General features: G+C 46.8%; 2 protein-coding genes across 6 annotated transcripts in view; both read right to left on the minus strand.

Annotated features, from left to right (window-relative positions):
- LOC143477365 (RNA-binding protein Musashi homolog 2-like) overlaps positions 1-4336 on the minus strand; it is a 50108-nt gene extending 45772 nt beyond the window's left edge. Inside the window, exons 1-4 of the mRNA XM_076975948.1 lie at positions 4098-4336; positions 3779-3819; positions 3386-3467; positions 2878-2962 (exon numbers count right to left, since the gene is read on the minus strand). Coding sequence (XP_076832063.1) covers positions 2878-2962; positions 3386-3467; positions 3779-3819; positions 4098-4159 — 270 coding nt within the window. The 5' untranslated portion in view covers positions 4160-4336. The remainder of the gene's footprint in view (positions 1-2877; positions 2963-3385; positions 3468-3778; positions 3820-4097) is intronic.
- A 6672-nt stretch (positions 4337-11008) lies between these two features.
- Positions 11009-23130, minus strand: akap1b (A kinase (PRKA) anchor protein 1b). 5 transcript variants are annotated; one of them, XM_076976126.1, is made up of 11 exons: positions 22936-23130; positions 17517-19090; positions 14799-14932; positions 14466-14592; positions 14220-14344; positions 13925-14102; positions 13474-13624; positions 13322-13389; positions 13149-13222; positions 12970-13035; positions 11009-12763 (listed from the first exon to the last, which is right to left on the minus strand). In XM_076976126.1, exons 2-11 carry the CDS (start codon positions 19063-19065, stop codon positions 12701-12703), a joined length of 2535 nt encoding a protein of 844 aa, XP_076832241.1. In that variant the 5' UTR covers positions 19066-19090; positions 22936-23130; the 3' UTR covers positions 11009-12700. The 5 variants fall into 5 exon arrangements, with proteins under 5 accessions (XP_076832241.1, XP_076832242.1, XP_076832244.1 ...); XM_076976127.1 differs by lacking the exon at positions 22936-23130 and adding an exon at positions 21968-22252; XM_076976129.1 differs by lacking the exon at positions 22936-23130 and adding an exon at positions 21540-21931.
- Between the last annotated feature and the right edge of the window lie 477 nt (positions 23131-23607).

Consider the following 23607-nt stretch of genomic DNA (forward strand, 5'->3'; position numbering starts at 1 on the left):
CATTGACAAGATAAACAAAAATTAAAAAAACAAACACAATACAAATAGAACTGAGATTTGTCAGATGACATGTGAAAACCCAAAGAGGCAGAAAAAAATGTTGATCTTGCTTTTAAAACATCTTTCACAGTCCAAATGTCAACATTAGATAACAGAACGTAGTCCAGGGTCATCCCTGTACATTTAGCACTGCTTCTGGATCTTTGATTATCCTTCTTTGCTTCGTTTTATTTACTCTTTTATTTTGTTTGTTTTGTTTTGCCTTCCTCTGCCCAATCAAAGACGTGGAGCAACTGCCATGGCGCTGAAGTCAGCTCCATGGTTGCAGCTCCATGGTTACCTTTATGAGGTCACGCTTCAACACAGAAGCATCCCGACTGCCTCTCAGGTCAGGGATATGACATCACAATCCACTGCTTGCTAATCCCTGATTTAGCCGCTGTATCCTTCGTGATTTCAATCTGTCTCTGTACTGGACACAGCCCTGCTAATGCTAACACTTCTGGTGCTACACTCGGAAACATTTAAAATGTCAAACCTTGACCTAGTTTTTACCCAGAATAACAGCTCCACATGTATGGAGTGATTATGTAATATCGCTGGCCCAGTTTAGGTGTCCGAGATACTGGACTAACACAGGACTCAAAAGATAGCACAGCCAGTTTAGGTGAACAGCTAAATTAGCTGCAAACATTTAGCTAAGAAGTATTTTGACAGAGACAATCCTTAGCCATAGGTTCACAACTATTATGCCACTGTGACCTTAGCCACAGTTCACGGATCTGCATACTCCTGCCTCAGTGTTGATCACACGGTCACATGACGTACCACGACACAAGAATGAACGGCATGAAAGAAAAGAAAAATAGCCTAACACCTGGGCCCAACACATATTTGGTCCCTTCTGTTTCAAAACAACATTACTACCATTCATTACTTAAATAAAGATTTTACTCCAAACTAAAATCTAGCTTTCGTGTTTACCTACTAACTGTACAAAAATAAACTACAATATGCTTTCATCCCTGTGTGGGTAAGGAATAGAACAGTAACTGTTGTTGACCAATGTAGCCCCCTAATCTGAACACATAACCAAATTTCTGTCACATCCTCAGACACAAACAATGCTCAAAATATGTTTCACATAAAAACAATTATAAATGGTTTTGGGTAAACAACTTAAAACAAAATGTGACAATGATGATTAGTTCATTAATTCATCTATTTATACAGAGTGGACAAAATATTATTCCAGACTACAAAGACGTTTCTGTGGAAAGTGCTGTCCAAACACCTGATTTGTTTAATATTTGCCTTTTTTCTTGAATAACCATATTTGTTTCAGGTAGCCTCTCATCGATAGAGGTCAACTGAGAGAGCTACACAATCTTAAATCCATTTCTAAAACTGAATGCAAGAGAAATAAAAATAAACCCCTGATAACTGAAGATAGAACAGCTCGAGAAAATAATACCAGCAAAAGAATTCCTCACTGGTTTCCTCATTAGCACTGTGCCTCTTTTAAAGTCTTTTAAAACCCTAAAATACATGTTGTCTTTTCTACGGGTCATGTTATTAAAATGACACCCGTGAGGTAAATGTTAGGCTGTCTGTCCTTAGACAAAAGCTCTTTGCTTCTGGACTCCTGATATTCCAAACCCCTTATGTGTACAAATCTAACTATGACGTACAATGGCTACTGGCTCTCAGATCTGAAACAGCAATATAATTAGGGCATATTTGGTACGTTCTGATCCTCACAAAATAGGTGCCATCCAATGAATGTTTTTCCTTGAAGCCTGCAATGTCAGCTACAGGACATTGTTGAATGTGCTATGTAAGTCGCCTGTGAACTGTCTTGTTGTCATTAATGGACTCAAATACAGTATTTGGGGACTATAAAAACAGAACCTTTTTGGTACGTAAAGGAATCAAAAACATCTGTGGATATTACTTATTACATACACATGAATATACATTTTTTTAATGCTAAATAGCACCTAGCAAAAAATAAATGACTAATCACTGTGCATAAAAACACAAATCTTAGGGACTTTTTGAAAATTAATATTCTTTATTTTTAAGTGTGCAAAATGAATTTATATGCGTTTTGGCCACCTATGACAAACTGCACCAATTACTAATCAATAGCAAAGCGCGCACACACACAAATAATGTACATCTCCACAAAACAAATTGAATATGAACATAAAAAGAAATTACATTGAAAGCCATTTACGTTCTAACAAGAGAGCAACAGAAATGAAGAGAACAGTCTCTGAACCATACAGCCACCTGCAGACAGAAAAACCCCAACAGCAATAGAGAAACTTGAGCCAAAACTATTAAGGCATGTCTGCGATGAAATGACCCTACTTAAAATAATCACAATGAGCGCAAACCAATTCCTGGATGCGCAGTTTTAGCACTGTTTGATCAGCTTGTGTGCGTCTGTGGCAAAAGGCAGGCATTCCAGTGATGTATCACTCTCCCAGTACACATTAGTTTAGCTGGGCACCCATTCAGAACAGCAATAATGATTAAATACACAAATGTCGTAAGCCTACATCACTATTGACATGAGCCATATTCTGTACAGAAGCACAGACGGCAGATGCCCCCTTTAACTGTTCTGAAAGGGTGCAAATGGTGTTGGCATGTGCAGGGTTAAAGCCCGTCAAGGCACTGGGGTAAGAGTGATAATTACCTGGACACTTACTTGCGTCAAGTGCCTGCTGTTGTGGTAGTGGTACAATGAGACATGTGATGGAGCAGTGAGACACGGATGATACGATGGAGACCTGCGTGTGGTGCGTGTGTCGGGACACCAGCATCTTTTAACAGCACTGCACAGTAGCACAAGAAAAGTCAACGTACCGTCTTTGAGTCTAATTCGTGGTGAGGTTGACCTAAGACTTTATCTACACTGGCCGCATCCGCAAATGTAACGAACCCAAATCCCCTGGAAAAATAAACACACACACACACACACACACACACACACACACACACACACACAATCACACACACACACACACACACACACACAGAAATACATTTATATCTGTTATCGCACGAATGCAAAGCTACTCATCCCAAAAGAACTTAAAATCATTTGTGCTTCGAGTGATATATTTTCAAGCTCGCACACATTTCGGTGTAACTTTTCCACACCGTGTGTAATAAATGACCGTAAATAGGAGGTTACAGCAGTGTGTACGGACCACAGCGGGGCGAACTAAGTACAGGCGGCGTGTTATTGGGATCCAATGTCAAACTGCATTCTCGCAATCGCTGATCCAAACGGCTCGGGGAAAACGGACCGCCGGTACCGAATAATCACAGCAACAAAAGACACCGGGCTCGGAGCGTGTGGATGTGTTACCTGGAGCGTTTAGTGGTGGGGTCCCTCATCACCATGCACTCTCTGATCTCTCCAAATTTACTAAAATAGTCTCTAAGGCTGTCTGTGAGCAGAAGAGAGAGAGAGAGGGAGAAAGAGAGAGAGAGAGAGAGGGAGAGAGAGAAGGCAAGTAAGTAAGCATTCGTGTGTCAAAGTGCTGCTCACGTCTTTTAAAAGCCCCCGTGGTGCGTGTAGGGGTCGAATAGAGGACTTTTAAACTGGGGGACCATAAGGAGCTTTAGCGCACCAGAACAAAAACATATCCCGTGTGCTGCACGCCCGGGATACTCCGACCTGCACCGAGCGGAACCGGAGCGAAACCGCAGCCCGGCGCGAGCCCACAAAGCCCGAACGACGGCGAGCGGGTTTTCCTACCTGGTGAAGTTTGCCAGCTGAGGCCACCGATGAACATTTTACTGCAAGAAGGAAACACAGCAGAAGTAAGTCCAGATGTCAGATCGGCCATTTTGACGTGGAGCTCACTACTCAGCTAGCCACGAAAAGCGGGCAGAACCGAGGCGGAGATCCGCTCCACGGGAGCGTTCCGAGAGCCCGGCCAGGCCCGCTCGGTGCGGACCGAACAAAGGTGCAGACCAGCCGGCGCGTTTATCAGCGCCTTCTATAAACGTCCTTATTCTCCAGCCTAGCCCGAATAAATAAAGGAGTCAAGTGCGGTCCGGATCCGCTCTCTTACCCTGGGTCGTGTTGCGATTCGGTAAGACTTCCAGATGTGGCTTGACTCCCGTCTCCCTCCATTGCTGACACAACTATAGGCAGTAAGTAAACACGCTGTCAGATCAACGCCGGAGCCCCGCTAAGAGAATATCAGAGAGCCGGGAATGCAGTCGTCACACGTGGGATCAGCACCGCCTCCACCTCCCTCCCTTCACCCACATGGGCGGAGAAGGGGCTCGTCACCCAACTAAGTCCACTGACGTCATTTGCATGGCCGCGCCCACACCGGGTTGAGTCGAAATGTTGTTGTTGTTGTTGTTGTGTTTTTATATGCGCCCCTGGGGAGCACTAGGCAAAGAACCATTACATCACCAATAACAGCAATAGAGATCTGTCTTGATTAATATTAGCAGTCCCCAGGGATCGGGCACGTACTGTGTAACCTATTTGTCTAACAAACCATTATAAAATTGGTATACGATCAATTTTGCTTAAAGTGTGACCATTAGCACAGTTTTTTTTTTAAGTTAAGTTTGTTTTCTAGTGTTTTTCTCGCGCCGACAGGAGTGAAGGGACAACTGTGCATGCGTTCTGTAACTTCAGCGGTTGTTGTGTTCAGTTCACACAAGACTGGGGTTAGCCAAGGCTTAGATGGGCTTAGTTTAGATAATTGAGTCATGCTCAAATATTAGACGCATTTTATTTACTCACAGCATTCGCGTTTTTCTCTTTTATTTAGGAACAAATATATAAAAATGGGTTACAAACCGATGAATATTTCTAATCAAACAGCTGTTGTTTCAACCAGCTGCGTTTTGATTTATTGGTTGTGGTTGGTTGTTGCAGTTATAATACCAAATGCAAAATGCATTTATTTATCATTTTCTGAACCTATATTTTAAAAAATCAATAACCAATGAAAGAACCTATGAGAATCCAATCTGATATGTCCATATGTTTATACAGATACGCGGTACAGCCACTGTCACAGATGTATAACCTGGTCTGTACACTTTCAGAAATCACTATTTTACTCATTTCAGTAATAGCTTCAAATAAAATAAAAATAAATAAAACATTTTTAAAAGGTTAAGGAACCTTGCACCCCAAATTATAGAAACAGACCCTCATTATCCAGCAAGAGGTGGAGGAAGGGGTGGAGGAGGGGGTGGAGGAGGGGGTGGAGGAAGGGCTCTCTCCGCATTAAAGAGAGGACGAGGGGGGACAAGAGAGTGCTCAATTAGGAGGCCTTGCTCAGAGCCGGCTCAGTTATGCTACAGTGATTGCTGTTTATTTCCTGCAGCACCATTTAAGACGAGACCCCGTGTGGTCCACAGCTCCTCTCTGTCTCCATGAGGCAGATCTCTGAACAGTTGTTACTGCAAGAAGTCAAGGCCTGCAGCAAGCTAGCGTCCAGAGGGGCGTCCAGAGGGTCGTCCAGAGGGGTGTGGCTAAGACACTGCTGATTGGCAAGTAGACGCCCCTGTCTCCCCTCTCTGCATAGCAGGCTGCCTGTTGGTAAACTGACACACAGTCCTGAAGCCAAACATCTCTCGTCAAGTCCAGTTTCCACAGACTTCAAAGAGTAAAATGGCTGAGCCACAAAATGCAGCTTAACTCATTGTGAGATTTCACATTTTATTTGGTTATGGTACGAAACCACCTTCTGTTATACAATTATAACAGATGTTATAGTAATAACCTTTCATAATTACTACCTTATGTCAAAAAGACTTTGATCTAAAAAAAATGTGATTAAGGTGTCCTGGAAACTGAGATATCAAACTGAAATGTAATTTTCGTGCTGCAAAAGAGTTTGTTTCTTACTGAAATGCTATTTAGATTTAATACAAATACCCATCACCACTGCAGTTGCTCCATTTCACTCTAATGTAGTACATAATCACGTTTCAGATTAGGCCTGGCAGAGAGTGGTTTACAGGCTATTTACAGCAATCTAAATTACATAATTTCATAATAAGATTTGATAAGCCTAATGGTCAACAGTGTTCTTTGTTTAGAATGGTTGCCTTTCATTGAGCATTTACCTGAAAATCAGATCTAACGTATTTGAGTAATCTAACTAATTTGAGTACACAAAAACAAAATGCAGGAGTTTAATGCATTTAAAAGCAGAAGAAAGAAAGACTTGGAATTGCATACTTATAGTAAGCAGTACTCAGTGATAATGTCACGTACCACTGGGATACGTTTCAGTTGTCGTAACAAAGCAGTTAATTTTCACATAGATCTTATAGCCATAAAGTGAAGCTTCAGACAGACCCCCAAGGCACAGCACTGTATATTAGTATAATTGTATGTGGAATGCATATGCACATTGTGTGTGAGATACAGACAGCAACCACCGGTGTGATGAATCTCAATGAACCACAAATCAAAAGATTATTTAAATGCATACATTTGCATGTGCTGCTTATAAAATAACTGCTAATTTATGCTACAACCCCACCATTATCTATTTAAATTTAATGTTTCAAAAAGTCCATTATGACTTCAGAAAGAGCACAGGAAGATTCCGGAAGCGCAGCGTCTGATTAAAGTGAAGACTAAGTGCATGACGAAACTCTGCCAAATTAGAGCCTGTGCATTTCGCAATTAGAGGTAAATTCAGTGTGCCACGCATCTCTAAAATTGGACAGGCAATTTGACAATAAAAGTGTGGAAAGACTTCAAGATGTGAATGAATAACCTTACAAATAAGATGTCGAAGGTGCATCTTCGGGGGGTCTGGAGTGGGCTGAGGATTAGTTATGCCTTTTTCCTCAGGTCTGTGATATTTGATCACAAAATACAGAGAAATGGAAGGAACGGTGAGTGTGGTAGATCCATGGATAGATCCCAACAGGTCTGGGGAAACAGCACGTGACATTACTGGATCATAAGAATCTCAGAGCTTCAAATCCAGCCAATCAAGTTGAACCACCCAGACTGCACACAGTTATGTATAAGGCTGTCAACAAATAAAACCCCAAACCATCAAACTTACTAATTAGCATTAGATTCTAAACAGAAACAATAATCTTTTGCATTCCAATTAGTGAGCAAACGTAATATCCATAAGCCCAGTGCTGGAAATTAAACACAGTTATCAATATGATTTCACAAGTCTTACACTAACCTTGAATAAAAATAAAACACACTAATAAACTGCACAACATACCGTAAAAGGTTTACGCAATACGTATCAAACCACTTCTCATGTGAAAATGTTTTGCAGTGATCTTCATATATTTTCAGTTATGTCTCCTTTTTCATTCTTTTAGGTGCAAATTAAAAACAAGGACACAGAAGGGCCGTGAAATGGATCTTCTCAGTTTGTGTTGTTGCTTGTTTAACTGTCAGCACTCTTGATTATTAAAACATTCTTTGAGGTACAGTATATGGACCATTCAGTTCCATGACAGCTTATATGAACAGCTTTAGTTCACAATACATGAGAGCATGGCTCCTTCACTGCACTGAAAGCCCTCTTGCACGCCGAGCTCGAACGCCTGTGGCCTCTCTCTCTCTCTTTTACCTCAGCAGACATCAAGGACGAAGAGGGAAAGGAAAATGGAAAAAAAAGGAAGCTAGCATTCTTTTTGTAATGAACGCCCATCAAAGTGTTACGGCAGTCCACAACAAAGCGGGCGCTCCATTCACGGCCCGGAAAAGGGCCTCCGCGTGTGCACGCGTGCGCGCGCGCGCGCGCGTGTCGGCACAGCGAGCAGATGGCGCGGGCACAAAGGGAGGAGCTGAAGACCCTCCACACGCTTTTATGCACAACCTCCTTTACTGGGCCTCAAAGGGCCGTTGAAGCCGTCCGCGGTCACCCCCTCCTCTCCCGTGGCCCTGCTAAGTACCTTTAAAGATCACTCAGAAGCCAGCGATATAGCTGATATGTTCTGGGCTGGATGGTGCAGCACCTGGCCCCCGTGCCGCCGGGCTTTTAAACAGTAGGACTCGGGGGCTAATGTGATCTCCGTGGCTGAGCTAGAAGGTTTAACTTCAAAGGCTTGGTATTGTTTCCAAATGTTGATCAGCAAGGCGCTGGTTAAAAGTGAACGTAGGGAAAGATTATGGGAGATTATGTTGTGGGGCTTTTTGGCAGGTTTCTTTTAGACGGAGGAACAAACGTGTACTTACAACTGATTCAACAGGAAGCCTTATGCATTTTATCACTGCAGTGAATCAAAACAAGGCCTCAGTAATATTCCCCTGCAATATTATGATTTCCAGATTGCATTGAAGTGTATTAGCAAATGGTGGGAAACCACAAATTCACTTTTTCCCCCTCTCTCATGACAGGCAATAAGAAAACAATATAGAGCTGAGGTCACTGCAGTGAAGCCAGGAGTCTTTATAATAACAAACCCTCATCCCTTCAAACCATGCGAGTAAAAAAAAAACTTCATAGCTATGCCTATGAAGAATAATCATGACTGTTTTATATTAGTATGTCTGGGAGAAAAGAGAATGCCATAGAAACAAGTGTGCGATTCTCATGAATGAAAATGTCCAAATCTCCCATCCTATTTATGCAGGACTAAGGATATCAGAAATTAACATGCCTGCTTCTTCACAGAACCAGACTACATTGACCTCTAAAACTAAACTGATCTGGTGAGGAGAAAAAATTAAACCCCATTTTTTTAAATATCCGAATGAAAACCATATGCGGTTGAGTGCCCTCATTAGATCTATCAGAGGTTTTTAAGGCTAGACGTCTCCTCTGTTTGAGAGATTAGACAGGCATAAAGTTCATTCATTTAGATGCTAAAGAAGTAGCCCATAAGTACTGAAGTTGATGAGCTCATTCAAGGTTGAAACGCTGATCGTGTTCGCCATCTAGTGGTCATGCTGTCTTACTGCATAGGTACCTCGAAAAATCCATTCTCGTGTTAAAATAAATGTAAAAAGGTGATGAAGAAGACGTTTAAGATATGTACCAGGTGTAGACACGGCTAATGAACATCCTTTGAGGTTGCATTTTGGAATGTGTAGGCCAGGCAGGTTTAAAGAAAACACACAGAGGAAATGGCTGAGCCAGTGTTACTTCCAAGTAGTGAAACTGAAGGAAATGCCCATGAATTTTGCACCTCATACGGAGTCCCCAGGGCAAATGGCCAAATTGGTTCAGCTGTTGGTCAGTCTCTTCTCGGGAGCAGAGTGAGTGACTCCACCAGAGCACAACCCGGCCACCCCGCTGAGAACTAGCTCCCCCCCCCACACACACACGTTTAACTGGCACCTCCTGCTTCCTGACAGGAGACCATCCAAACATTTAAGTGCAATATTTTACCATGGGAAATACAGATGCTCTCGGTGTACCTGACTAAAGACTAAAAAAACAATGCCTAGCTGAACAGAGTATGAAGACATTTATGTACTTCTAGTTTGTAGTCAAAGTCTTTGAGTAGCATTTATTTACAAGCATTATTCATTCACAGAATGACACATTATCCTAAAAAGAGCTCTTGCGACCCCTGGTGGCCCAATTTGAGATCAGCTTAAGTAACTGCCCCCCCCCCGAAAAAAAACCCCCCATTACACAAATATTAAAAATTAAACATACATTACCCATCACGAACACTTTGCATTTAATGAGTTTAAATACTGGGGGGAGGGGAAATCAGAATTTTGAGGTTAGCAACAAACCCGTTTGTGGTGAAGAGAAACCCATGGTGTTTGAACAGCAAAAGGAACACTGCCTGTATTTTATGACCGATAACTCCATCCATGATAGACCAGATAAAACGGATAAGACCGGACATGTTTTAATAACTTTATTCTCTTTTTCAATAGATCTGTACAACCAAGAATCAAACCTTTTCACAAGTCTAGCAAAAACTGTCCTGTAAATGTCTTATGTTTTGAGCAGGCCTGGTTACACTCACTTCAATAACCAAATGATTCATCAACTAGCTAGGCAAACACTTCAAACCAGTCCTAATGACAGACCAAGGAGCAGAATTTGGAAAGGGGGGGTGAAAAAAAACAAAACCAAAAAACATGTTCCCTTTGTTAGCTACAGTCTCCCCAGTTATACAAATGTACAGTGAAACCGTATTTACACAGACCTGGAAAAAACAGGACTAAATCAAGCCATATGGTTTGAAGAAGCATCATGTGAAAGAGGGAGGGTTGGGTTGGGAGAGAATACTTGTAATTGAATACACATACCATCAGAATAAAGCATGTGAGTCAATAGTATTGATACAGAAATCAATGGCTTTAACTGCACCCTAACCTATGTACTTAAACGGAGGGAGGTGGAATGAAATATGGAGGAGGCAGCAACTTGTTTAGAGGTCCTGTAACTAGATCACCGTGGTTCCCTTTTTCATTCGTAGACGCACTTCGAGACTGACCAGCAACAACCGTTTATGCGGGACGCTCAGTACCGCCCCCTGCCTGACGTGGACGTTTCCGCAGGACACCTAAACACACGACACACACAGCAGACAGGAAGGCCCGTTCCTGAGACTCAGCGCGGATATTACAGCGGCCGCCGCATCCCGACAGCCAGGACACCGCAATAGGTAGAAGAGAGCAACACCTACAGCTGCACATTCTGCCTTACCAGTCTCTCTCTCTCTCACACACACACACACACACACACACACACACACACACACACACACACAATAAGTTCTCAAGTGCTTCAGCTGAACTCACTAAAGCTAGACGTATATGGTGAGAAAAAGCTCTTCACATGGTCCATGAGCGGTTCAAGCTGAGATTACTTTACTCCAAGAGTTACTGGGCGGTTTTGTTATTGCCAAAACAATAAAAAAAAATAAACTAGTGCTTGCAAAAAAAGAGCTTGAACAAGAGACAAGAACAAACCGGGAGTAAAAAAATGTGAGCAGGACGCAGGTTAAATTGGGAGGAGGCATAGCAGCAGAAGACTGGGGGAGTGGGGTGGGGGGGGGGGGGGGGGGGGGGGGGGGGGAGCCGTTAACCTGAAGGCAACACAGATCATAATCAATGACCTCATTCAAGAACAAAAACACGCCAAAACAAAAAAAGTTAAATTCCTAGTGGTTTACATTCAGTTCACCAGATTAGAGGTACCACAGTGGAGCATACCTCGATAACCAGGAGTCGAACCCAACAAAAGGAAGCGGAAGTTGGCGCGGCGTCGTGAAGCATTTCGCCACAGCGCCGGTGCACACGTTTACACTCACAGCCGACGTGCGTCCCGCCCGCTTCCCAGAGCAATGGAGACCGTTACGACCCCACTATTCAAAAAATAAATAAAAAAAACAAAAGCCACGATGCCCGCCGATATCTATAAAACGAGACCGCCGACTATAAAGGATTGATCGAAACTGGTTGGGAGGGAGGGGTGCTAGTAGGCAGCCAGCCACACTACAGTGCAACCGTAGGCCTAGCATGTGATATGGGCACCAACACACGACTAAGCCAAACTAGCGCTCTGAACAGAATTACATGCACACAACGGACAACACGGTGGACTCTTACTATATACAGTCCATCTAGCCACACAGAAGGCCGTCGTCAGCTCCGCACACACCACGATCCACGAGGCCCCAACACGAGCGTGTGGTGCCGCCCATAATGGGCCCGACCCGGTGCCTTATCTTAAAACTCTAGAAACTGAAGACCGGAGAGGGGTGGACCCTGGAGCACCCCGGACCCAGCCCGGCGGGCGAAAGCGCCTGGGAGCTACGGACTCCTGAAATCAGACATGGTAGGAGATGCGTGTGGAGAGGACGGCGGGAGACAGGGGATCAGACCCAAGGCGACTTTGCAGGACCCACGGGGGAAGGTGGTGGGACAGGACGGGTCTCGCTCCCCTCCCCACCCCCCATAAGGCCACGGTGCTGTATGGAGAGAAGGTGGGGTGGAAGATCGGACTTGGTCCAGGACCTGTGGAGCAGTGGCAGGTGGCCACCGGAGACCGCCAGCCGTGTCCTGCGCGGTGGTTTCGCAGTGGCGGCTCTCGGGGAGATGTGAGACACGCCTGCAGTGCAGGGATCCGCTACCATCCGCCCGCACGCAAAACCAAACCCAATAAGCACAGGAACCAAGAAGAAGCCAGAAAATCTGCACAAGCTGTGGAGATCAGTCCCAACCGAACGTCAACGGTCCCTTCAGACACGACCAACAGTGAGTGTGCACGGCACCATAGTTATATTCTTAAATGTACATTTTCTTTACACAATTACAGCTTTTACATCCAGGGCATAAGCCACAGTTAGAGTTGTGCTAGGAGGAGCCTTGTTGGACGGACAACAATCGTTCTGTAACCGCGTTTCTGTAGATTTATTTAAATTTACAAGAACATTGAAGAGATTTCTTCATTCAGCTCTTTGATTGAAACTTGTCTTCATTTTTCTTCTTCCTATAATTATTTTTCTATACAGTACATTACTTTGAAAGGGAGTAGAAAATGAAAAGAAAAAAAAATAAAAATCAAACAAAAAACAAAACAAAAGCCCCAAAACCTCAAAATCCAAACCCAAAAGTTCATTTTCCCATAGCCAGTGATGTGCACTTCAGGTAGGAGGGGGCGTGGACACATGCCAGCTCTGCGTAGTGAGGGGATGATGCGGGGGTGGGGGTGGAGGCTGTGGGAGGTGGAGGTGGTGGGGATCAGAAGCTGTCCACCCAGGTAGCAAAGCCTCGCTCCGCCAGGGTACGGTTCAGCAGCACCAGCTACGAGAGGAAAGAGAACGTGAAGTTACGATCACACTCACCACCATCGCACGGCAAAACCATGAAACGTTAAAGATTTTCCCTTTTTAATTTGTCAAAAGATAATTTAAATGTTTGTTTCCATGTTTAAAGTGCTATATGAAAACTGAATATCCCTGCAAACAAATCACCATTCATTATTTGAACCCCCCCGAAAAAGCCCTTACCTCTTCTCCAACCATGTTCCACATCTGGATTAGTGGAAGGCCTGTGTTATTGTCATAGTTTGTGACCTAAAAACCAAGGGTTTGTGGGTAAGAAAGCAAGAAAAAGAAAAAAAAAGATGGTGGTTAGCCAATCTGGCGACTTCGGAATTGAAACAAATGATTCTGGTTGGTCAGCTGACCTGTGCAAGCAGAGGTAACCCTTGTGTCATCTCCTCCAAGGCAGAGTTGGCTTCAGTTGAAAACCGATCCTCCCCTATAGCATATACATACATGAAGCGCTTAAAAGGCAACTAGAAGAACCTACAGGCAAAAGAATCAAGTCTTGTAAACATTAGACAAAAACTACCCTCACCAGGTAGAGGTGCGAGGTTGTCTAGTAACACCTCCGTCCCTTGGAACGGTAATGTCACAAAATCGGACCTGCAAGTAACAAATTATTTAAGGAAAAGGACAACTAAAAACGCCCTCAGCCTCATGCTAATCCCAAGCAGAAGGAGCCGTAACCTGATCTGGCGGAGGGTATCGATCTTCACTCTGTCGTAGCCGCCGTAGTCCACGTATCGGATCTCCACTTCGCTGGAGTCCTTGTAGAAGGAGATGACCTGTGCCCTCCACCAAGCTCCCTCCACCGCAGGTGCCGCGCAGATCACACCAACTGCAGCCACGGGAAGACGGAAAACGCTTAATTGAGAGGGACACGTTAATCTAGGGTAGAAGTTCACGCCGGTCCCACGGGGCCACCAGCCAGGTCCTGTTTTCGTTCTCGTCCAGCTCCTCATACAATTGAGCCGGAGACCAAAGTGCTAAAAGGCTCTTCATCGCCTGGTTAAGGGGACGACAGGAACCAGGAGAGTAAACAAACCGAGCAGTCCGGCAGAGGAAGCACAGCGCTCGCGAAGACTGGATTGAACTTCTAGATGGATGGAATTCGTTGTAAAGGGGCGGTGTTTCCTACCCTCGGCTGGGGAGGGCAGGGCAGGGGTGCCCGGCTGGGAGTAGCACAGAAACATCTGCTGGTCCAGACTGCGCAGGGCGTGGTACGTGGGGTGGGTGTGCTGCTGCACGAAGACGTGGCCGGCCGACACGATGTTCACCACGATCACCTCCACAGTCACGCCGTTAGGAAGCAGGAGCTGGGGGAAAAAAACAGACAAGACGCAGAGAAACGGGACTTTTAACGGGGAGAGTTTCACGAGGTGTGTCCGACTGTTCCTCCAGCAGGACGTAGTGGAGGGTGGAGGCGGCCTTACCCAGGACGTCATGGGCAGAGAGGGCAGGGAGAGGGGCAGCGGTGGCGCGTACAGGTTGGTCAGGTCCAAGTCCTTAAACTTCTTTCCGATCAAGGCCAGCGCTTTATCTACCTGCTGCTGGGTGCCTGTGAGAGAGAGAGAGGGGGAGAGAATATCAAAGCGTGTTAATAGATAGCACAGGTCCTCCCTCATCAAACCATCAAACCAGGCTTTGGCAGGAGAAACGACATTACGCAGCTCACTCACCCTCTAAATGGCAGATCTGAAACTCTTGAGTGTAAGGCAGGGTTGATATGTAGATCTTTGCTCCAGAGCTCTGCTTCAGGAAGCTCACGTATCTCCCCTGTTTGCCAATCAATCTACCAACCAGAGGCTGCAAGAGAGGGATGGAGAGGAAATCACTGCAAAGTCAGGACGCAAGTCTCCATAGCTCAAGAATAAGAACATGGTGGAGCGCGTGGTTCGCTAGTGAACAACTGTTGTCCCTTGGCTTCCAAAGATTTGTTCAGTACAGATAACGCAACCCGATTCAATATTGAATGTGGTTTAAAAATTACAGGCATTTCTGAGAAAGCTTACCTTTGGCACCTCTATCTCCCATACAATCAGCTCAGAGCTCTGCGATTGGCTGACCTGGCTGCCACTCTGTTGACCATCTCCCACCCCCAAGGTGGAGCAGCTGTCCATCGAATCCATGCTGTTGACGTCTGAACCTACATTAAGATGTTGACATTCAAGAGCACACACAGCCGTGAACGTAAGCTTTGGCAAAAGTGACTAACATTAATTCAGACATTTCCTGTCCTAAATAAAACAAACAAACAAAAGTCTTGAGGTTTTAAGCCCACAGACCATTCTTCATAGCATAATCACACATTTTGGGCTCATCTTCCATGTAAGCACAGAAGGCCTGAACTACACGTTTGTCCACCATGGTTAGGACCAACTTTCATGGGCTCCAACCTACTGCTCTTTGAAGAGTAACAACAAACAGCCACATTACCAGGTCACTGTGGACTACTTAGCAACAGGAGTAACAAAAACACAAGTCACACGGGCGAACAGTCCCACCAATACCTGAAACGCACCTTCAAAGTTAAATGGCTGGCCAACGTCAGACCCGGCTGTTACACACAACCCACCACACGCAGTCGGCAAAAGGCCACAGACTCTCGAGCGCTTTCTGAAACCAACCGCCTGCATCCTTCACTTCCTACCACATGAAAATGCAAACAGCCTGCAGCTCAGATAAAAGTCAATCTGCTAGCCATCTCCACTCGGGTCTGCTAGCCATCTCCACACGGATCTGCTAGCCATCTCCACACGGAGCGCTGATCCACTAGCTGCTCGATCAGCAGAAAAAGTGGCTGGGTCCAAAGGAGGGTGAAGTTACTCAACCTTCAAGGTAAGGAAGGACTGGGGAACTCTGATCTTCTAAGCAGATCTTCAACTCTGCATCAGAAACATAACTACACAGTATTCTCTCTCTCAGTGATGGGGATTATTCTTGAAGATCTCACACAGGGCCTCTGTACAGTAGTCCGTGTGGGTCTCAACTTACTTACGCTAAAGAAAGTGGGAAGGACACATGACCCAGCCACAGTGCACAATGAGAACTGTGTGAAGAATGGATGTGTCATAACGCCCCTCCTCCTCCCCCCAACAGAAAAAGGAAGCAAAGATGGATGGAGTGAGCAGGTGTAGTGAGGACCACACCCTTCTAAAGGCACAGGAGGGTGTGGTTGGGGGAGAGAACACCAGCTGGAGCATCAACGCACACTAACGCCACACAGCAAATTAGTCCTCATGACACAGGTGCCTCCTGTTAATAACACCCCTCCCCCCTTTGTGTGTTCAATAAAGGAATAACTCGGTTTACAATGACATCAATTAATTAAGACAATGTGATGTAGAACCAACACATTTCTCCAAAATGTCCTGAAATAATACTCTACGTAACGCTAGTCCTGAAATAATACTCTACGTAACGCTAGTCCTGAAATAATACTCTACGTAACGCTAGTCCTGAAATAATACTCTACGTAACGCTAGTCCTGAAATAATACTCTACGTAACGCTAGTCCTGAAATAATACTCTACGTAATGCTATCTGTTAAGAAAATCCTCATCAATATTCCCCTGCCCAGGTCAGGGTGAGTTTTATGTTGTACTGAACATTACACAAAAATACAGTAACCGATGTCTGGACACTGTGACAACACCTAAGCTCATGGTGTACATCACAGGTGTCAGACACGACAGTTTTAAAGGGTTTGTTTGTTTGTTTGTCAGCACAGAGCTGCAGGCGAGAGGCGTGGGCGGCTGGTGCACACAGTGCAATAGTGCACGTCCAAGTGTGAGCTCTCCTCACACGAGCACACAGCGGCGGGACTTCCCAGGTTCCCCCCATGTCTGACAGTAAATCGACGTCAACCCTGCCGTCTGTGGTGATGTCTGGCCTTTTAATTAAACAAAATCTCACCCAACAACCTAAACCAACTAGATTGACTATTGTGGTTTTTTTTTTCAGGGAATGAGATTCTGTTGATGGCCTATTAGTCCTGCCTAACCTTTATGTCCAGTTAGTCCCTCAGCAAAGCAGTGCTGGGTAACTAAACATTTAGCAGTAAGCATAAAAACACAGCCTCCCATTCTAAAACGGTCCTTAGTGTCAAACAGGGAATCTGAACATGACTGTTCTGAAGCACTTCAACAACAAACCAAAGACAAAAAACCCCCCTTTGATTCAGAGCCGTTGTACGAAGTGGTTGATATCCAAACAAGGAAGGTTGATGTTTATCAGCGGATTACGGTAAAAGCCAGTATCATTAAGTCTGGCATGTCCTCCCTGAGTGGAGGCTGTCCTGGACAAAAAAAGGTCCTGAAAGAAAATCCTCTTCTCATAAAAAAAGGTTTATGGGAAAAACATGCGGCAATCACCACATAAGGGGGCTCGCGGAAGGTAGTTAGAGATCAACGTTACGGCCTCATGCTACGATACATGGCCGACCCCTCCTCAAAAGGCCAGGCAACCCAACAAACGAAAGTAAACGTAAATTGTAAATGTTCTCACGATATTATGTGACTGTGATAAACAATGCTAACAGATGTTTTTTTTTTTTTATATTTTCCAAGTCCCACTGCCCCAGCTGGATAAACAAGGTATGTATCTTTTAAACATGAAAGCCTAAAATCATAGGTTGTGTTCCATTACACACTTATCCTGACGCAATGTTCAAAATGCGAGATGCTTTATAAGGCACACATAAAACACCCACCGCGGAACACGGTGCTCACCTCCTGATTGGTCGGCCTCTGCCTCACTGGTTCCGTTCCTGAGACCGGCCCCGTTCAGACGGGCCGCCTCGCTGACCGCCGCCACATGCTCCGAAGTCAGCGCCGGCCGCTCCAGGGCCACGAGGTCGGAGATCGAGCTCTCCGGCCGTTTGTCCGGCCTGCCCTCCGTACTCCTGGAGATCCCTGAAATGCGAGCGAGGTCCTCTTTGCTCTGGAGCGGCGTGGAGGGCGAGCTGGCGCCCAGGAGAACCAGGTCCTCGCCGCTGGTCCCGTCCTCCGACTGACCCGTGCTGCAGCCGGAGTCCTCGGTCACGGCCTCGTGGGCCTGGACCCTGGAGAGGAGCGGGGTGGAGTGCAGCTGGGCTCGGACCACCGCCCGCGGGCCCCCGTCCCGCTCGTCCTTCTCCTTCTCCCACTCCGAAGATGGCAGGCAACCGTTGGCCACGTCCTCCGCCAGCCGAGCCGCGAGCCGGTCCGCGTGGCTCGGCGAGGCTCCCTGGGCCTGTCGTCTAGCGGCAGCCTGCCCGTTCAAAGTGGGCGTGCTGCAGCCGGCCGCCTCCGACGGGCCGTGACCGCCGACCGCCATCACCTCCTGTGTGGCGGCCGAGAGGACCTCCGTGATGAGCCCCGCCGCCAGGCGCTGGAGCTCCTCTACGCCGCCGGTGGTCTCCGTCGGCTGGCGCAGGTCTCCGTTCTCATGGTGCCTGGTCTCCAGGGGGCCGTCCGTGTCAGGTGTGGGGGCGGAGGTGGGGTGCGAGGTGGACACGGCGGCGTTGGCGGGCTGGCACGATCCACCACGAGCGTGCAGGTCCTGGGCCGTGGCTGGGGCCGAGGACCGTTCGTCTTTGGTGGGCGAGGGCCCATCTTTCACCAAGTCTGCTTGGATGGACTCAGCAAAGGGCACCGTCAGCACCTCGCCGGCCACCTCGCCCTCCGGTTCCGGACGCTCCGCCCTGGCTAGCTCCACCGCCGCCGTTTCCTTAACTCCAGCCTCTGGTTTATCGAGCCGGTCGTCCACCGGTTTCCTGGCCGAAGCGGCATCGCCCGCCTCTCCTGCCGCCGGACACTGAATGACCTCTGGCCTCTTGCGAGGCGAGCTTTTCTCCGCCAGCTCCGTCGGCGTGGAGGCCGAGACAGGCGCCTTGTGCCTGGTGCTCTCCGGGCTGCCGTGGTGAGGGTCCATGCCCGAGCCTCTGTCATGACCTGTCGTTCCTGACGCCTCCACCGGGGGCAGCGGCGGGTCCAGAGGCTCCCTGCTTACCGGTGCCCGAACTTGTGCCACGACCTCCTGCTCGGCACGCCCCTGCTCCGTGAAGCCACGGACGTCCGGGCAGGTCCGACTGTGCGGGGTGCCGGCCGGCGGACAGCCCGTCTCCACCACGCCGTTGCTGCCCTCTACGGGGGAGGCCAGCAGGCCCATGGCCGGAGCCTCCTCACCGTCCTGGGTGGAGACGCGCCCTTTCTTGCGTGAGATGTACCACCACCAGCCAATAAGCACCAGCACTCCAGGAAGCGTGTACGGGACAAAGGATCGAAACCTCAGCGGCATCTCCTGCTGGCCCTAGCTGCTACTCCTGAGAACATCAGAACAACATCAGAACAGAGTCAGAGCAGTTTGGCAAGAATACGTCACTACAGCTGCAGCACTCAGAATAGTTAACATTACACCAACTGTGACATTTTCAAGCAGCTACAGTTAGATGTATAAAAAACATCATTTTTGTGCATTTTGTGCTAAAGTCACATTCAACACACAAATGGTTTGCAATTTTCTATTCTATTTTGGGACATTCATGGTGGTGAGGGTTACATTACAACTATTTAAGCCATTGCTTGAAATCTTCTTGGATTCTTAAAATAAATACAAAGTATGCTACAATATGTAGGGCCAATAACATCCATTTTAATGTACTTTAGTCTAGATCCCAAGTTAAGCCAGTTAATGCTTGTGCAAACATGAATTTTTTGTCCCACTAAAAGTGTAGCCAATTAAATGTGGGTGATATGGATGTTATTCCAGTCAGACCAAACTGCATGGATAGTGGGAACCTCTGAAGCACACACAAACACACACACACACTTTGGTTTAGTAACTGCCAAACCCATTAAATGTTTAGAGCAGACATCATTTACTATTTTATATATATAACATCCAAGTGCTGCAATGACACACGGGAAATAAATATGTAAAAGATCTAATAGCTCTCAAGTAAGTAGGGCACTTGCAGGTACAGGGTTATGCACTTTGTTTTGCTTAATTTGCTCAAATTGACAGTCAAAATTCATCTATCCAAGAATTTAAACCCACACATGTAGTGAGATGTTGCCACATCTCACAAACACACACAGTTCCAACAAAACTTGCCTCTTTATGCAAAGCAGCACCAGTGTCTTAGAAAGCACAAAGGGGACACAACCAAACGAGCTACGTACTAGGACATTAGGTCTACAAAAAAAAAATTACATGCAAAATGTTAGACAACCATGTACAGAACAGCAAAAAAGCTAAATCAGAGGTGTCAGACCGTCAACTGCAGAACTTCTGGGGGAAGGTGAGATTCCTGCATAGCCACTAATCATCAAAAACAGGTATACCTTTCCTTCCTCATGACCCAGCACAACTACGATCACGTATCCTAGTGCACAGTTAGCGTGGCCTGTTACGAGGGGGAGGGGTTCTGTCTAACCGAGCCACCGGAGGCGGGCCCTCCTAGTTACGGCCGAGCCAAACAGGCTCGCGGAAGTGCACGCCAAGGTCCCTCATTGGCCAGCAGCCGCACCATGTTTAAAAAAAGGACACCGAAGCATGCCTTGCCATAACAGAGCGAGACGCCCAGCTTGTGGGAAGGGAGGAATGCACTGTGGAAGGAGGACATGGCTGGTGGAGACACCACACTGCATGGGAGGACGCCGCACTAATATGTTTTGGACTTTGACCCCCACAGAGGTCGGCCACACTGGGGACCGCCAATAGTCGGGCTCAGGGAGCGTCATGCATCATGTACTGCAGAGGCGTTCGTAATAAAGATACCCAGGGAATATCAGCATGTGAAACCATTAGACACCAACACTGTTGCTCCGATTAAAGGAAGCAAGGGCGATTTGTCCTATGAAGCTGATGCTAAATTGGGGGTTTTGATGGCTCAGTGAGAACTTTGGCAAGTAACACTATAAGCAGAACGAGTGGCATTTTCACCAGTGTTATTTAAGGCAAGCAGACTTTATCGTGTTTAAAAGAACCTCGAATGTGGATTATGAAAAGGTAAAAACTAAAATGGTCATAAGGACAAGTAACCAACTGGACCGAGGTTAAACTCCTGATGTGTGGCTGAGGCTGGGCTAATTCGCCAGCATCAACGGCCTTCACTTTCCACTGGAATGCAGTAATAAATGCCCAGGAACCAGGTCTGGAAGAGCAGTTTGCATACTGGTCAAATTCTACACACCCTTTGTGTACACTCAACTGTATCTGGTAAAAAGTAGCAAGATAAAGGTTTATGCAAAGAAACAGAGCACACTAAAGCCACCAATGCCCTTCACCACGCTTCCCAGAATGCCCCGTGGTCCAATTCTTCATACTACTATTTGTGACCTTTGAACTGGAAGGAGAAGGCTTCAACTAGGTGAGGAGTATATGGATGTTCAGTCTTATTACCCTGAAACAACACGTTTCACTATGGCCAAATTTTCGTTCAGCACAAGAATGAGTAAAAAGAAGAAATATCAGTGTGCCATTTTGCAGCACCGAGTTTCCTCCACCTTCAACATTAGATAATAAATCTAGCAAAGCAAACAACACAATTACAAGTTGCCAAGTACACATTAACTGCCGTACAATAGTATTTCGACACAGATAGACTCATCTTCCAAACATTTTTTGACTAACCGCCTGGAAAGCAGATGCAGTAATGGCGAGACATTAGAGAACATTAGTGAGAGTCACGTGGCTCCGGCTGCAGACACAATCTGATCACGTACACGTGCCAACATGTCACTCCTCGTGTCAGCCCGAGATCCGTTCACCTTGGTCGAGGTTAAACGCATGCTCGCGCGGTTCCCGTCCGCACCGGTGCTGCTGGATCACGGCCTGGATCAAAGCTGCGCCGCGGTACGACCTTGGGACGGAGGGGTAGATAACGGGAGGGTCAGCGTGTCCCGACCCACCCGGCGCCTCCAGACGTCCTAAGCAGCTTACAGAACAGCGTGCACCACCGAGCCGGAGGCGAAACACGCACCGAACCCTGGACTCGGGCTTCACCACCTGCTGTTGGAGAATCTCACCGCGCCGTTTACTCTCTTTCCAAAACGATTAATGTCATTAGTGACACCATTCAAGTCCCCGCGTGTGCTAGTAAATAAACCCCCCCTCGCATATAGCGCCTGCAAACGTGTGACCGTCGCCGTGCTGCAGACAGACACCGACATGTGGCGCGCGGGTTTATCGGGCTTACCTCGAGGCTGCGGCGGGCTGCGCGCGCGCTAGCAGCGGTCCTCGCGCTATCGCGACCGACTCGCTGACGAGGCTTTTAAAGAAACATACCAATGATTCAAATGCACGCGTGCAAAAAAAAATTAAAATAAATCATGCATATAAATATCCTAAACGCCGCTAATAACTGCGGGCTAAGAAACACACACAATTGCATAAGCGGTTTTTTGGCTAAGGGGGGCTGCAAGCTGGTGGACGTTCGACCGAGAGCACGCGCGCACGGCTCGCGCGGTAGGCCCGAGCTCCATACGGGGCACCTGCCCGGTGACGTCATCGAGAAGCGACGCGCCGAGTGGGCGATCTCGGAGCGCGAGCAGCTCCAGCTCCGCGTATAATAACCTTCGCGGCGCCCTGTTAAAAACTAAGACCCAAAGCGCCGCGTTACCCACACAACCGAACTCTCCCCCCTCACCCGAACCCCCCCACAACATCCACACCTCGGTGTATCTGCGAGTTAATTTAACACCAATTTCACCACAGCCAGGAAAGGCAGCCGGTTGAAGGGCTCTACCCCCCCTCCCTTCACCTCGGGAGAGTTAGCCGGCTAAGCTAACCGAAGCTACACACAGCAGGCGACGTGAATTCATGACAGACCGAGCCACAGTTGGTCTGCGCTGGCTTAGACAAGTCGTCTTTATCCGCTGATGGGCCCTCGGTGCAATGTGAAACCGCTCAATTAAATCAGCCTAAAACATTTATAAAAAAACAAACAAAAAAACACTAAATTGACTCAAATTAACCCCATGGACATTTTTTTTGTTAGCTAGCCACTCTCTAAATAGAGGGCAACGCTCAGGCAGCATGACACACTAGATAGCCGCGGAGCTAACCGGCTAGGCTAGGCTAGGCTAGCACATGTAGCTTCAACAACCCCGACGTCGTTAACGCGCTCGCGCCGTCGACCTGGCCGCTCGCGCCACACACACTTACTGTGCTTATATGTTCCTCGCGCCGCCACCGTGAACTGCACACTCGTCAATAAAGCTCAGTTACTGTCCCGTAGTCTGGGCCCGACACGGTCCAAACGTGTCCCTTACTTGGTGTCTTGTCTTTTTTCCCCTCTCTCTCTCCCTCACTCTCTCTCTTTCTCTCTCTCCTCCCCACGTGTTGACCGACCGAAAGCACTCTAAACACAGACGTATCAGCTGATCAAGTCTCGCGATAGCTGCTTTTTTGTGACCAATGTCAAATCTCGCGCAACTTTGCCCTCAAATTTAATGTAAAAACATCTAGGTGTATTAGTTTCGCAGAATCGTTGGTTGCTGCTGTTAATCTATTTATGATTATTCCGCTTTTGCTGTAGGCTTAAATCACAGTGTTTGGGACATTGGTTGTACAGACAATGCACCAAAGATCCTTTAAAACTGGGCTATTCAGCTCTGACCGTGGTTCTTGTTGGGAGTATTAAACCTAAATGAACGTATGGCCAATAATTATGGGCTTATGCAGAGTGGGTGACGTTTATATGTTTTTGTGTTACATCTTTTCAGTCTGATTCCTCAGATATTCCAACCAGAATGTTGACAATATCAGTGAGGAATAGGCTTGATGCAGTTATTGTGGAGGACTTGGTTATACAACAGCAACTTAAAATAAGGACAA

The sequence above is a fragment of the Brachyhypopomus gauderio genome, chromosome 16 (assembly GCF_052324685.1).
Source record: "Brachyhypopomus gauderio isolate BG-103 chromosome 16, BGAUD_0.2, whole genome shotgun sequence".
NCBI classification, from domain to species: domain Eukaryota; kingdom Metazoa; phylum Chordata; class Actinopteri; order Gymnotiformes; family Hypopomidae; genus Brachyhypopomus; species Brachyhypopomus gauderio.